The 14,077-nt window shown below is 39.8% G+C and overlaps 1 protein-coding gene across 3 annotated transcripts in view; it reads left to right on the top strand.

The window, feature by feature from the left end:
- The window catches only part of BMAL2 (basic helix-loop-helix ARNT like 2), a 38,496-nt gene extending 24,788 nt beyond the window's left edge, over positions 1 to 13,708 (top strand). For all 3 annotated transcript variants that reach the window (XM_083701522.1, XM_083701524.1, XM_083701523.1), the window contains exons 11-16: positions 144 to 294; positions 1,298 to 1,356; positions 3,725 to 3,833; positions 7,045 to 7,126; positions 8,461 to 8,569; positions 9,580 to 13,708. In XM_083701522.1, the coding sequence (XP_083557648.1) occupies positions 144 to 294; positions 1,298 to 1,356; positions 3,725 to 3,833; positions 7,045 to 7,126; positions 8,461 to 8,569; positions 9,580 to 9,713 (644 nt within the window). In that variant the 3' untranslated portion in view covers positions 9,714 to 13,708. The remainder of the gene's footprint in view (positions 1 to 143; positions 295 to 1,297; positions 1,357 to 3,724; positions 3,834 to 7,044; positions 7,127 to 8,460; positions 8,570 to 9,579) is intronic.
- Positions 13,709 to 14,077: the final 369 nt, after the last annotated feature.

Below are 14,077 nucleotides of genomic sequence, written 5' to 3'. Positions count from 1 at the left end.
CCTGTTATCAGCATCACAGGGATGACGTCTTCTGAATGGTCTTTATGCAGCCTAATGTTTTACAGTTGCTGTATGAACATCGGTTTAGTTGAAACACATTTAAACACTGGTTTTGTTCATAACTTGTTTTATATTTCCACCAGTGCTTCAGAGCAAAGAAAAGATATTCACAAACTTCTACAAATTCAGAGCAAAAGATGGCTCTTTTGTCACATTAAAAAGTCAGTGGTTTAGTTTCATAAATCCATGGACCAAAGAACTGGAGTACATTGTGTCAATCAACACAGTTGTTTCGTAAGTTATAGTCTTATTCATATAAGCTATGAATAAACTATTTTAAATATTTACCATAGCTTAGATATTATTAAAAAACAAAGTTAATTAAAAGAATGCATGTGCATTCACTGCCTATGAGCTTGAATGTAAAAAAATAAGTTTCCCTTTGTATTTAATTATGCAATATTAATGCAGGTGGTCTATTTTGGTTCTGTCCTGCTGACCTTCATACTGATATAATGTCACCTTGTATGCTAGGACTTCAGTTGTAAATAGAATAAATATGAATGTATTAATTTTTAAGCCAATTGCTGGCTCTACTGCTGCATAGCAAGTGCTAGGTAAAGGTAAAGGGACCCCTGACCATTAAGTGGTCCAGTCGTGGCCGACTCTGGGGTTGCGGTGCTCATCTCGCTTTATTGGCCGAGGGAGCTGGCGTACAGCTTCCGGGTCATGTGGCCAGCAGGACTAAGCCCCTTCTGGCGAACCAGAGCAGCGCACGGAAACGCCGTTTACCTTCCCGCTGGAGCGGTTCCTATTTATCTACTTGCACTTTGATGTGCTTTTGAACTGCTAGGTTGGCAGGAATAGCAAGTGCTAACTTTTATTAAAATATATTTTAAAATATATTCAATTATCCATTGCACCAGCCCATGTCAGGCTTGTTGTGTTGGATAAATAGATTAGATATTTCTAATTAGGATGGCAATCCTTACTTGGCAAATGTTAGGTTATCCCATCTTGGTGTCCTCCAGATGTTTTGAACTACAATCTCATCAGCCTCTGCCTCCATGGGATGGCGGGATTTGGCTGGGGGAAGCTGGGAAAGGCTGCTTTAGGGAATGGGGATGGTGATGGTTCTTTATTGAAAACTCAAAAGTACAAAATTACAAGTGCACAGAGTAAGATAAGACACAAAAAAGAAGAAGAAACAAGAAATAGTACTCATGTAGAAAACATGTATATTATTTACATCTGAGAATGCTCCTTTATGTAACTTTTCTGCTCTGGTGCATTTTAGAGATCATAACGAATCAGATGAGGAGGCACTGTTACCCTGCAGTTCCCTGTCTTCAGAAGGCAAGTACACGTGCTTACAGTGAGAAGGATACACACAATATTACATAAATCAAATGGGAGCTTCACACTGGGCACATTACTAAAAAAATTAAAATCCTGATAGAAGCTGCAGACTTGTCTGTTAAATTAATAAAGTGACCAGCATATGAAGAGGCATGCAAATACCTCTATGAACTACAAGGTATTAAGAGCCCTCCCCCCAAATATCAGTTCCCACCTCCCCACTTTGCATTGCAAATAGTTTGTGAAATTGGGTACGTCCCATACCTTTAAAGCACATCCATCCTGCCCCAAGAATCCTGGGAACTGAAATTTACAGGCTACAGTTGCTAGCATTCTTTGGTGGGTGGGTGTCTTAAATATGCTTTAAAGCCTTGGTGTGTATGCAACCTGAATAAAATTTCAAAAAACAGTATGTTTTTGTGGCACAGGAAATTTGCAGTCCTTTTAACCCTTTGTTTTTAGTTCCACAGTGAGACAATGTTGTTAGATCAGGGACCATATTAACTATCACTTATCAGTAGTAGAATATCATTTCTATTATTTAGTATATTTCTTTCTTGCCTCTTGATCAAATAATTCTCACATAATAGTAACACCTACTGTTAATAACGTTAAAGCATTAAAAGATATTAAAAGATCTAGCCTTATTGGTTGCAGCCTTTTTGCTACAATATTTTGACACTTGTTTCTTTATATGGTGATGTATATACACACCACTTACAATTTAGACGATAGCAGCGCCACTTGTTTCCCCAGCATGTTGTGGCTAAACTGTAACACCACTTTGGAGAGCTTTAAGCCAGTGTGGCGTAATGGTTAGAGTGCTGGACTGGGACCTGGGAGAGCAGGGTTCAAATCCCCACTCAGCCATAAAGCTCACTGGGTGACTTTGGAGTCAGTCAGCATCTCCCAGCCTATTCTACTTCACAGGGCTGTTGTGAGAATGAAATGGGGAGAAACAAAGCCATATACACCACCTTGAGATCTATGGAAGATAACGGTGGCATATAAACATAACAAACAAAGCATCCTTCACATGGGTGAATGTGCAAACCTTTTATGAAGAGCAATATAAGTGCATTCACTCACCTTCAGTTTGATATGAAAATACAATATTAATCAAAGGCCAACGTTGTTCCCTCCATGTGGCGTTGGACTGCGTCAGCTTCAGTCTTATGGGCAGTGACTAGGAACAATGAGAGCTGAAGTCCAGAACCATCTGGAGGGGACCATGTTGACAACTGCTGTTCAGAGATACCCCTTAACATTTACATACCCCATATAGAAGCTGTTTGGATGTACACACCTTCCATTTCTTTTAAATCTGTGCTCTGCAGACAAATAACTCATAGATTTTTATTGCGTGCGTCTTACTCTTGTAGGGTAAAAGCTGATGGTGCAAGAAAAAAGTGAATTACGATTAATAATAATAATAATAATAATAATAATTTATTTATATCCCGCCCTCCCCAGCCAAAGCCAGGCTCAGAGCGGCTAACAACAGTAAAAGAATACAACATTCTAAAATCATTTCATTATAAAATTAATTCAGAGTCAAATTCATGGCAACCATTGGGCTAGAGTTCTATGAGGATTGCCAAAGGAGGGAGTCAGGCTGTGCCCTGGCCAAAGGCCTGGTGGAACAGCTCTGTCTTTCAGGCCCTGCAGAAAGATGTCAAGTCCCTAAGGGCCCTAATCTCTTGTGACAGAGCGTTCCACCAGATTGGAGCCACAGCCAAAAAAGCCCTGGCTCTGGTTGAGGCCAGCCTAACCTCTTAAAATTTTCATCGTATTACTTCTGTGAAAAGATTGAAGTTTCTATCCTTGTTTATTATTTTGGAGCAAGGAGTTGGAATCCTATATTAACTGTAAAAAATAATAATACTGAAATTGAAGGTTACGTTACATGAAAGGGAAAGCATTCCATGTATGTCATCAAAATTGAAACATGGTTGTGAATAGGATGTATTTATAACACAGTTAAAATTACTTTTAAGCGTTGAAACAGATAATCTGCCTCCCAAGCTTCTCTCAGTGCCAATGTAAACTAACAAATGAAAAGAAAGAGAACCTGCCCAAGTGACACTGCCACAAAAACCACACACAGATACCAATTTTGAAAAAAGAAAAGAAAAATAATATGTAAATTTACCACCCACCATCTCCCTACCACCTCTCTTCCCCTTCAACCCTATACTAGATACTATATGATAAAAAGAGAGCGAAGGACATTGCATGTTCTTTTGTAATTCAATAAAATATTTAATAAAAATTATTTCAATAAAATAAAATAGATAATCTGTTACAGTGGGAAACAGTGTAAAACTAAATAAAACCATCTTGATTCCCTGTCTCTTAAACGTAGATACAACAAAGCCACCATTTCTTGGTGTACCAGGGGTGTCTACAGGAACTGTACTTGGGGCTGGAAGCATAGGAACCGAAATTGCAAATGAAGTCTTAGATTTACAAAGGTAATAACTTTTTTTGCAGCAATCACTAACCATTTTTTTATTCTAAAAGGTGAACTAACCATGGCCAAAACTGAAATAAAAGCTTTAGAGGACCAGATTCTAGACCACTCTGAGGGATCCATTTCAAGAGCTAGGTCACCCTCTCATGTTAGTTGAAGGGTTTTCAAAGGGAGAAAATTGTAAGTATAAAAGCAAAGTATAAGGTGTTGAAACAAGTTCCTTCTGAGAACCCTTGGACACTGGAAATTCAAATCTCTAAAGATCCCCTACCACCAGCCTGTAATCCCGCGTATTTAATAAAATGGGATATCTGTTTAGTGGAGTGGATTGCCAAGCCTTAATACTTGCACTTGAAATTTAAATAGGGAGCACTTGGGAAAAGAACATGAGCCTGGACCATTTTAACAGTGGCTGCCCAGAATCACGAGGTTCATATTCCTCCAAGTTCTTAGGTCTTGCTTAATCTGTTTAGGCACCAGTCAAAAATTAAATTTAAACAAATAATCGAAATTTGGGGAGGGGGGGTTGGAAGTCCTAAATAATGCATTGATCTGGCTTTAATTTTGATCCCTGAAGTCATGCCGACTGCCAGCCGAGTGCGAGGGCCAAAGTTCCTGAAGAGTTTCCAACTAACTGTAATTAATGCATGGCACACTTGATTGTGCACATGACCCTCACAGTAATAGCTAAAGTATGGAATTTGTTCTCACAAAATGTGATGTCCACCATCTCATTTAAAGAGGCTTTAAAGGAGGATTAGGCATATTCATTGAGGAACCATAGTAGTTAAGGTATGTTCTAACTTCATAGGCCCCTGAGTACCAGTTGCTGTGAATGACAAGTGGACAGTGCTCTTGTTCTAAGTTCCATCTTGTGGGTTTCCCATAGGCATCTGGTTGCCCACTGTAAACAGGATACTGGATTAAATGGGCCTTTGGCCTGATCCATCAAGGCTGTTAGTACATCCTTTTGGTTCACTGGCATCCCATTCTACTAAAACTTTGCAGAATTAAAGAATCACTTAATCAGGAACTTCTGGGTTGGCGCCATCGCTGAATGGTGGACTCCCTCCGAGCTCCGGAGGGAGTCTGCTCGGCAGGGGTTGGATCCCGCCGCGCCGGCGACGCGGGGACCCTCAAAAACCATGGGCGCAGAAGCCCATGGACCTGGTGACTTGGCGGGCACCGTTTGCGCCCCCCCGACCTGCAAAGGAGCCTTTTTAAAGGCTCCGGAGCGGGGGACGGGGGGTGCGGTGCTATGAGTCTTCTGCTTCCCCTGCCGAGCGAAGCCGCATGCCATTTGACGGAGAGCGCTGACTTCTTCTTTTGAAAATTTGGACTAAAAATAATAACCCGTGAGTAATTTGGAAATCGGACCTAAAAGGGGGGGGGGGAGAATTGGATTCGGTACGAGCGGGGGAGGTGCAAAAAGGAAGTCCGTCTCCCCCCTATTATAGATGATTTAAAGCAAGGATTTGACAAATAAGGTCGAGAGAAGAGTCCGTTTTTTTATTGATAAAAGTTATTAATTTCACGATGGGAAATCACAAGTAACTGTGCTGGAGGAGAAGAGTGGATTGTGAGAGCTAAAGTGCAACCCCCCGGGAACCGGGAGTGATCCGTGAGAGAGCCTGGTGAAGAGATATAGAGATTTTGACAGCTGTCAAAGTAGCTGTCAAAGTTGGAGAATAAAAAGAGAACTTTGTTATGATGACTTTGCTGGTTAGATTTGTTACAATTTGGATATAAATTGTTGAAAACAAGGGATAACAAGTTAGCTTGACTTTTGGGTGTGATCTGGAAGGAAACTAAGTTACCATAATCCCTCTAGAGGGGGTTTTGGGACATTGCAAGAATGGTTGTAAGTGGAAAAATACTCATGGAATTGAACAGGACTTTTTATCTCCTGGGAAAGCTGCAAAAACGAAACATTATTTTGTCTACAGAGGTTTCAACACTAAAGGAGACAATAGACATATCTATTGAAGAATGGAAGGGACTTGACGCAAGTTTTTGTTCCTGAACAAATAAAGCCTCTGTAGAGGAACTAGAATTTTTTGAATTAGAATGTTTTTGCAGCGGAACAGGAAAAGAAACCTGAGAAAAGTGAGGAAAGAGAACAAGGGATTTATGATGATCTGGAAGAGAATGAAAGAGGAGCCATATTATCGTAGAAGACCAAGGAAGACCAAAGGCCTGTCAGGGAGGAGATAAAGGAAAACAAGAATTGGACTAAGCTGGAAGTTGGAGCATTTGGGACATTCAGACTTAAAAGGATTAAGAAACAGAATTCGAGTTTTACTCTTAAATATAGAGGTCTGGATGGAAGAAAAATGGACTTTCTTGAGATAGAGCTTCTCCAAGATTGGGTGTTTGAAACTAAAGATTACCAAAAAAAGCCGGCAAAGTGGAGCTGAGAGAGATTTGGACATGGACGTGAGGTCTCCAGGCTGATAGCAGATAGATAGATTGATGGACATTGGGGATCGAAACCGGGAAAGGGGGGAGGGAGATTTGGAATCCAAAGGGTGTAAAATTATATTCTGATTTTTTTTTATTTCTTTATTTCGTTTTGCTGTGTGTATTAAAAAGGGGAATTGGTGGAAGGGAACTGGGGTCGACCTTGGGGGGGGGGGAATTTAATGTTGAAAGACGGTGGAATATAAAGGGAAAGTGGTTATATAAGATGAACTAAATTGAATAATGGGCTAAATATAATAAGTTTAAAATTTTGGGTAAGAACTTGTGGAACTAATCTAATGGAAATGGAATACAAGAGGGGGAGGGGTGGGGAAGTCCTGGAAAGATGTTAATGAAAGTAAGGCCTTAAATGCTTTTTTCTTTCCTTTTCTCTTTTGTTTTTTCATGTTTTGGACTTTTTGGAAATTTCAATAAATATGATTTTAAAAAAAATAAAAATAAAGAATCACTTAATCAGCTTAGCCTATAGTTTTAAACAACACAGTCACTTGATCATTTAGTCTGAATTTTAGGACTCTTTTATAGGATTGAATATGATCAAGTTCCTCCAGAGATGGAGGTCTAAGACCTTGGAGGGAAGGGGTGGAGATCTTAAAGGGCAAATGTTGCTAATGTTTCTGATACAGCAGCACTAGTTAATAAATAATATCAAGTGTTTTAGAGGCCAGATTGGTTGTGTTTGCCAAATACTTTGTGAGGAGGATTAAATGTCATCTTTTGTTTTTATCTAGGTTTCATACATCTCCACCTTCTGGTGAGTTAAGTCCATCAGATCTGATGAGGAAGTCTTCTTCCCCAGTAGACGGTAGTGATGTGAGTATCCATAAGCCACTGGCCTCTAAGAAAGGCTTTCTAATATCCCAGCAACTTGATTTGATCTTTCTTACTAGCCCTCTAAACATGTTACTCACATGAAGAGAATCTGTGTATAGAGCAAGGAGGAGTGCCAAGCCTCTTGTCCCACCCCCAGCATCATGTCTGAAGATCTCCTATGTGTAGTGCAGCTGCTAATGTGTAAAGGTTCTACACGAGAGGCCCTGACCACGTGAGGCCCCATATGTGTGGGGAAATTGCTCCTGGTGGGGGCTCTTCTGATGTCCATCCTCAACACACATAGCATAGTCCTCATCTTTGGCTCCACACATGACCTCATGGAGCATGTGAAGGAGGCCACTGTTATTTCATATTATAGCAAAATTTCTGTAACCAACTATGCTGTTTTCAAACTGCAACAACTCTTTCCTTTTGGGAGCCTGAAAGCTTCCGACTGTAGGATAGCTGAGTCAGTAGTGCTTGAGACCGTTAATCTCAGGGTTGTGGATTCAAGCCCCTTGTTGGGCAAAAGAGTTACATTGCAGGGGGTTGGACTAGATGACCCTAGGGATTCCCTCCAACTTCTATGACTATAAACTACCTGGATAGGAGCAACTATTACTTCTTGGTAAGTATCCTCTGAAGCAGTTCAGTTAGGGGCCTGTTGTCATACTTTGTCAAGCTGTATTTTCAGCACAAAATTCTTTCTTTCTTTCTTTCTTTCTTTCTTTCTTTCTTTCTTTCTTTCTTTCTTTCTTTCTTTCTGATGGTTTTATTGTACTAAAGGCCAAAATCTATTTTAGAGGGCATTGCAAATACAGAATTGTTGCAGCTGTTATTCATTACATCAAGGATGGGAAATCTTTTTTCCCTAGAGGGCTGCATTCCCTCATAGCCAACCGTTCAGGAGCCACATGTAGGCAGGGCCAAAGTGGGTGTAGCTGAAGGGGACAAGTCCAGTCCACACTCATGTATATGCACCAGCATGCACACATATAACACACTCTTCAACATTGTCACATGTAAGCAGACACATAGCACACGTTCCTCCTTTACAGATCTCACAGATTTCCTGCTGGTTTTTTAATTTTCCTTTGAGTTGTCTGTGAAGGCAGAGCTGGACAAAACATCACTTCCGATTGTTCTCACGTGCCTGCCATAATGGGCCAGATCTGGACTGTGGGCTGCCAGTTCCCTGCTCCTGCATCACTTGTAAACAAAGCCATCTAATTTCGACAGTGTATCCCTAAGAATCAGCATTGAAAAGTATTTGATTTCTGTAGTATCATTTTTGTTGATTTCTGGCTATTGTCACCATTTTTGTGTGTGCTCAGGTGCCAAAGAGAGACATTCTTCAGCTGTGTCCTTCAGGAATATTAGATGTGGAAAACTCAGGGCAACACCAGGGCACTGTTCCACTCCCCAGCAATGAACCTCTTCTCAGTAAGCTTCCCTTCTGTTTATTTCCTCTTAATGAAGTATTTGTAAGTCTCTGCAAAAGTAGATTGTGTAACTGAGGGTGTTTAGTTCCTACCAATTTGAGATTACCAGCATAGAATCCTTAGGTTAAAAGAAATAGATGTCACCTGTGGATGCAGGTGATCCACACCAAAAAAAAAGGAAGGAAACTGAAATTTTTCATTGAGCAAGCCCAGTCAGCTTAGAAATGCAGCTCACAAATATTGGTTCACCACTGCCACCAAGGGCAATATGATACTCATACCTGATACTTTGCATTTTGTCCATAGTGCTTTTATTTCTGTAAATTGACTCATCTCAAACTTCATTCTGTTTTGAAACAATGTTTCAGTAAAGAATGAAGGTAAATCAGGAATGCCTGCTCCCAATAAACGTCTTAAGCTGTTTAAGCATAAAACATAAATCCTCAGGATGTTTTTAAAATAAAAGTTGTTATTTTAACAGAACTGAATAAAGCCTACATTTAATATGTACATTTTTAATGTGTGTTAAGATACCTCTTTTTCAATGCAAAAGTGATAGGGCTTTTAAAGAAAACACTCATTAGAAATCTGTTAATATTTTAAGGTTTCCTTTTTCTGGTAACATAAATTCAAGCTAGTCAGAATCATTCTCAGCAGGGCATTTTGAACCACCCCCTTAAGGAACATTAAGCAGCAATTTACCAGGTGGTGGAGTTAAGCTCTCTAGTCAAAGGCAAAGAGCTGCAGTTGAGAGGTGGAGGGGGCTGCTTTGGCTGCAGAAGACCTCTGGTTAAGCCAGGTAGGGTTGGGAACTCCTGGAGAGCAGCTGCTGGTCAGTACAATTGTGTTTTCATTCTTTGTATCGCAGTCTTGGCTATCTTGTACAAGGAAATACAGATGTGATGTGTAAAGTTATTTGTGCCAAAAGGATGTTGTTTGTTTCAGAGTAAACAATGAATTACAGGGGCTGATTTTTGCATAAAGTGATGACATTTTTTGTTTTTTTCTTAGGTGATGCTTCTCAACTGGATTTTGATGCAGTTTGTGAAAATGACACTGCAATGGCTGCTCTTATGAATTACTTGGAAGCTGAAGGAGGTCTGGGCAATCCAGCAGAGCTCAGTGACATGCAATGGACTCTTTAGTATTACACAGCTAAGAAGGAATTGAAGCTACTTTGATGCACAAAAATAATGATCTGTTCTCTAGTACTGTACTAGTACCTTGTAAGACTTTAATTCAAATTTACAATATCTATATTTTAAAATGACTTTGGCCTTATTCTCAGTCATTTTGGCTGCATATGTTGAAAACATGTAATTTTTTAAAAATGACACAGGACCTCAATTTTGTTACTGATACACTTGTTGACCGGAATCTTAAAACAGTTATATTTTTACAAAAAAATTTTAAAAGAGAATCGACTGTAAAATGGGCATAGAGATTTTGTTCTGAAATATTCCTGTCTATTTATATGTGTTTTCCTTGTTCCTAATTTATTACTGCTACTTGGGTAGCAGTACTGTACTTGAGTACTGTATTAGAACTAGACTTTTTATGTCCATTCCTGGAGGAGCTCAAGTCCTTAAGATATTTTATTTTGCTGTTGGATTGTTTGAACCCAGGGATCAAGAAACAAGAAATGGAAGTTTCTTACAAAGTGAACAGTCATTCATATTGATAATGAAATTGTGCGTTGTTCCAGTGTAAAACTGCTACAGGAAAGACTTAAAATAACAAAATTTGGTATATTATTTTCTAGTGTTTGCAGTAGTGATAGAAAACATCACACACACACAAATTTTGAGCAGGGAAGCCAATGATCTTTCAGTAATATACTAAAATGCACTTGTCACCTTTGGAGTAGCTCTTGAGCACCCGTGTATCTTTAATGCATAATATGGAAATCATATCTGACAATACCCAAAGTACCCAAGCCTTGAAGAAAATATAGATATACTAGAATTGTTTGTTTGTTTTTTCAGGGGGCTGAGTTCAGTGGGACTTACTTACAGGTAACTGTACAAGATTGTAGCATTGGCCATTAGTATTCCTGTTCTAGGCTCTGTATTATACAATACAATGTATTATACAATACAGACTGTCCATTTTGAATACATGCAAATGCTATGATTATGCTATGTGTGGATGTTCTAGCACACTGTGCCACTGAAGTGCATTTTTTTCACATAGTGAGAGTCCTGAAAATGTGGAGTACAGGTCCCCTGCCATAAAGTAATTTAAACTTGAACATGCAGATAAACACCTACAAATTTGAACTTTAAAAAAAACAACTACTGCCTATACTAAATAGCAGTTTATTTTAAAATTCTAAAGTCTTTACTTTAAATATGATTGCTCCACTGAGAATAGTAAGATTAGATTTTTTTTTTTTGTATGTAATGTACTGTATAAGTCTGTATGTGAAGACACCTTCACACATTCATGAAATAGATACGTGCATCAGTAATGTACTAGCAATTGGTGAGGCCATGTGTAATCAGTGTTTTGGGGGTCATTTATAATATGTTATATGCAGTACCTGTATAATATTTGCCTTTTCCACCTTATGGATTATACTGCAAGTATACTGCATAGAGTGACAGAACTGCTAAATTTGTAACTTGTGAAACATACCAGGGAAATAATTCTAGGGAGAGAAATTGTGAGTAGTTATGCCCAATAGCCACTAGAGGTCTTACTTGTAGTGTATTATAACAGCATTAATGTATGAGTTGCACTGATCACCCATATAAAGTTGCAGTACATATATGAAAGGGTTATTTAATCTCTAGAAAATGACAGGACATTTGCCATTGGATGTAACTTTTTCCAGCCTCACTATTTTTGTTAGAATCATCGAGTTGGACAGTCTTTAAACCTCTTTTGTTGACCACCAGCATTACGAGTGATCGCCAAAGAAAGAAGAAGAGTTGGAAGGGACCCCATGGATCATCTTGCCCAACATCCTGCAATGCAGGAACCTCAGCTAAAGCATGCATGACAGGTGGCTATCCAACCTCTCCAAGGAAGGAGAGTCCACCAAACTCCCCAGGAAGTCTGTTCCACTGTTGAACAGCTCTTACTGTCAGAAACCCTTTCCTGATGTTCAGTCAGAATCTCCTTTCTTGCAGTTTGAATCCATTGGTTTGGGTCCTCCCCTCTGGAGCAGGAGAAAACAAGCTTGCGCCATCTCCCATGTGACAGCCCTTGAGATATTTAAATATGGTAATCAGATCTCCTCTCAGTCTCCTCTGTCCCAGGCTAAACATACCCAACTCCATCAACCGTTCTTCATAAGGCTTGGTTTCAAGACCCTTGGGCACCTTCCTTTGCACATGTTCCCACTTGCCAATATTCTCCTTAAATTGTGCCCCAATCTGGACACAGTACTCCTGGTGTGGTCTGACCAAGGCAGAATAGAGTGGGAGTGTTACATCCCTTGATGGTGACACTAGACTTTTGTTGATGCAATCTAGAAGATGATTAGCTTTTTTTTTTTTTGCTGCTGTTGACTCATGATACACTTGCGGTCAATTAAGATCCCTAGATCCTTTTCACATGTATTACTAGCAATCCAGGTGTCCTCCATCTTCTATTTGTGCAGCTGGTTCTTCCTGCCTAAGTGCAGCACCTTGCATCTGTCCCTATTGAAATTCATTTTGTTAGTCTTGGCCCAGTTTTACAATCTCTTATATTGAATCCAGATCTTGTCACCTGCAGCATTAACTACCCCTCCATGTTTGGTGTCATCTGCAGATTTGATGGGTATCCCCTCAATTCCTTCGTCCAAGTTGTTAATAAAGACATTGAACAACAAGGGGCCCAGGACAGACCCCTGTGTCGTCACCCCACCTGTCACTATTTCCCCGGATGACAAGGAACCATTAGTGAGCACTCTCAGGGTTTGGTCAGTCAACCAGCTGCAAATCCACCTAACAGTTCCCTCATCCAGTCCACATTTTACCAGTGTCTCCACAAGAATATAATGGGGGACTTTGTCAGAAGTGTTACTGAATTAAATACAACACTGCTGTCTAGTGGCAACAGAAGTTAGGGCCAGCAAGGAGGCCGGGGCACTTCCCATGCCAGGGGAGCCCCAAGATGTAGTGCCCAGTGCCTGCGCACTTCCTTGCCTGTCCAGAAATAGAAGTGAAAGTGACAGTGTTGTTGTTCCCCCTCTCCTTTTTAAAGAAAATACTAAAATCATGTACGTACGTAGCTGTATATGGAGCATGTGTAAAAGGTTGCTGACAAAGCTAAACATGGCTCAAAATGTAGAGTAAGAATAAACGTCTCTAAGCAACCTCCAGCCCCTTGAATATATTATTTGCCCCCCCCCCTTGATAAGCAATAATTTTTTTAAAGGGTGTGAATGGATGACCTGAAGCAACAAGATTTGGCAGGAGAGCTTTTAAAGAGAACTATTGACCTCTTGGCTTCCCCATAACCCAGTACATTCTCACAGTGTCCATCTTGCAAAGTGAGTTGCTTCCCAGAGGTACAGGGTATTGAAAGAACCTTGTTTGATCCTGTGGAAACACCCACAAGCCTCCTGAATTTGACTTCTGTGTAAACAGCCTTGGAACAAGCAAAGGTGGTGGTGGTAATAATAATAATAATAATAATAATAATAATAATAATAATAATAATAATAATAATAGTGGTGGTTCTGTTGGGCCCCCTTAATGTTTAGGTAGATAGCAAAATGAAACAAAATAACTAATACTGTAATATTAAGAAAAGGATAGTATGAAAAAACTGATTCTCTTCTGTCCCACCTAATTGTGAACTTGTTGGATGAGTGAACAAAAAATTTTAAGGGTTCAAACGGACATCCTAATGCACATTTGGCACTGTGAACTTCAGGTAATGACTATTGGGATCATTTATGATGGTTCATGTATCATCTTCTTTGTTGGGGCAAATCATCTCTGGAACTAGCTTTATTCAGTTTAATAGGACAGTGTTTTTCCTTAGTGAGAGGTGCAGTATCTGTTCATTTGCTTTGTTGTTAAATTTTTGTTTTTCGACTTACAGAGCTTGCTCTTCAACCTTTCCTCTTTGCCAGTTTCTACTGTTTGTAAATAGTTACACTAACTAATGTGTAGGAAGAATAAATATATATTTTGTACAAAAATGTAGTGTGTGTATATGCATTTTTCAAAGTACCATATTCAATTTATTTTTAAGCATTTGGTTTGGACCTTTTGGGTTCCTATTTTTTTAGCTCAAGGAGGACCTCATTCCCTCAGGAGTCAGGCAGTGCCTACTGGTGGTGGGCAGGATCAAGCCATGCCCTAGTATCTCTGCTGCCCAATTTTAGCTCCTTGCCACCCACATGGCATTGGGCTGAGGACTGAGCTTGCCCACCTGGCTTGCCCGCCCGCCCCAACCCCCAGGTGCAGTTTTCCACATTGATGTGTTTTGATTGCTATGGCTCAAAAATGCCCATCATGACATTGTTCCTTGAGGAAGATAAACTTCTGCCTTAGCATACCACCATAAA

The sequence above is a fragment of the Podarcis gaigeae genome (genome assembly GCF_964106915.1).
Source record: "Podarcis gaigeae genome assembly, chromosome: 10".
Taxonomy (NCBI): domain Eukaryota; kingdom Metazoa; phylum Chordata; class Lepidosauria; order Squamata; family Lacertidae; genus Podarcis; species Podarcis gaigeae.
The sequence above is the reverse complement of the archived record's forward strand: the minus strand, read 5'-3'. Positions and strand labels throughout refer to the sequence as shown.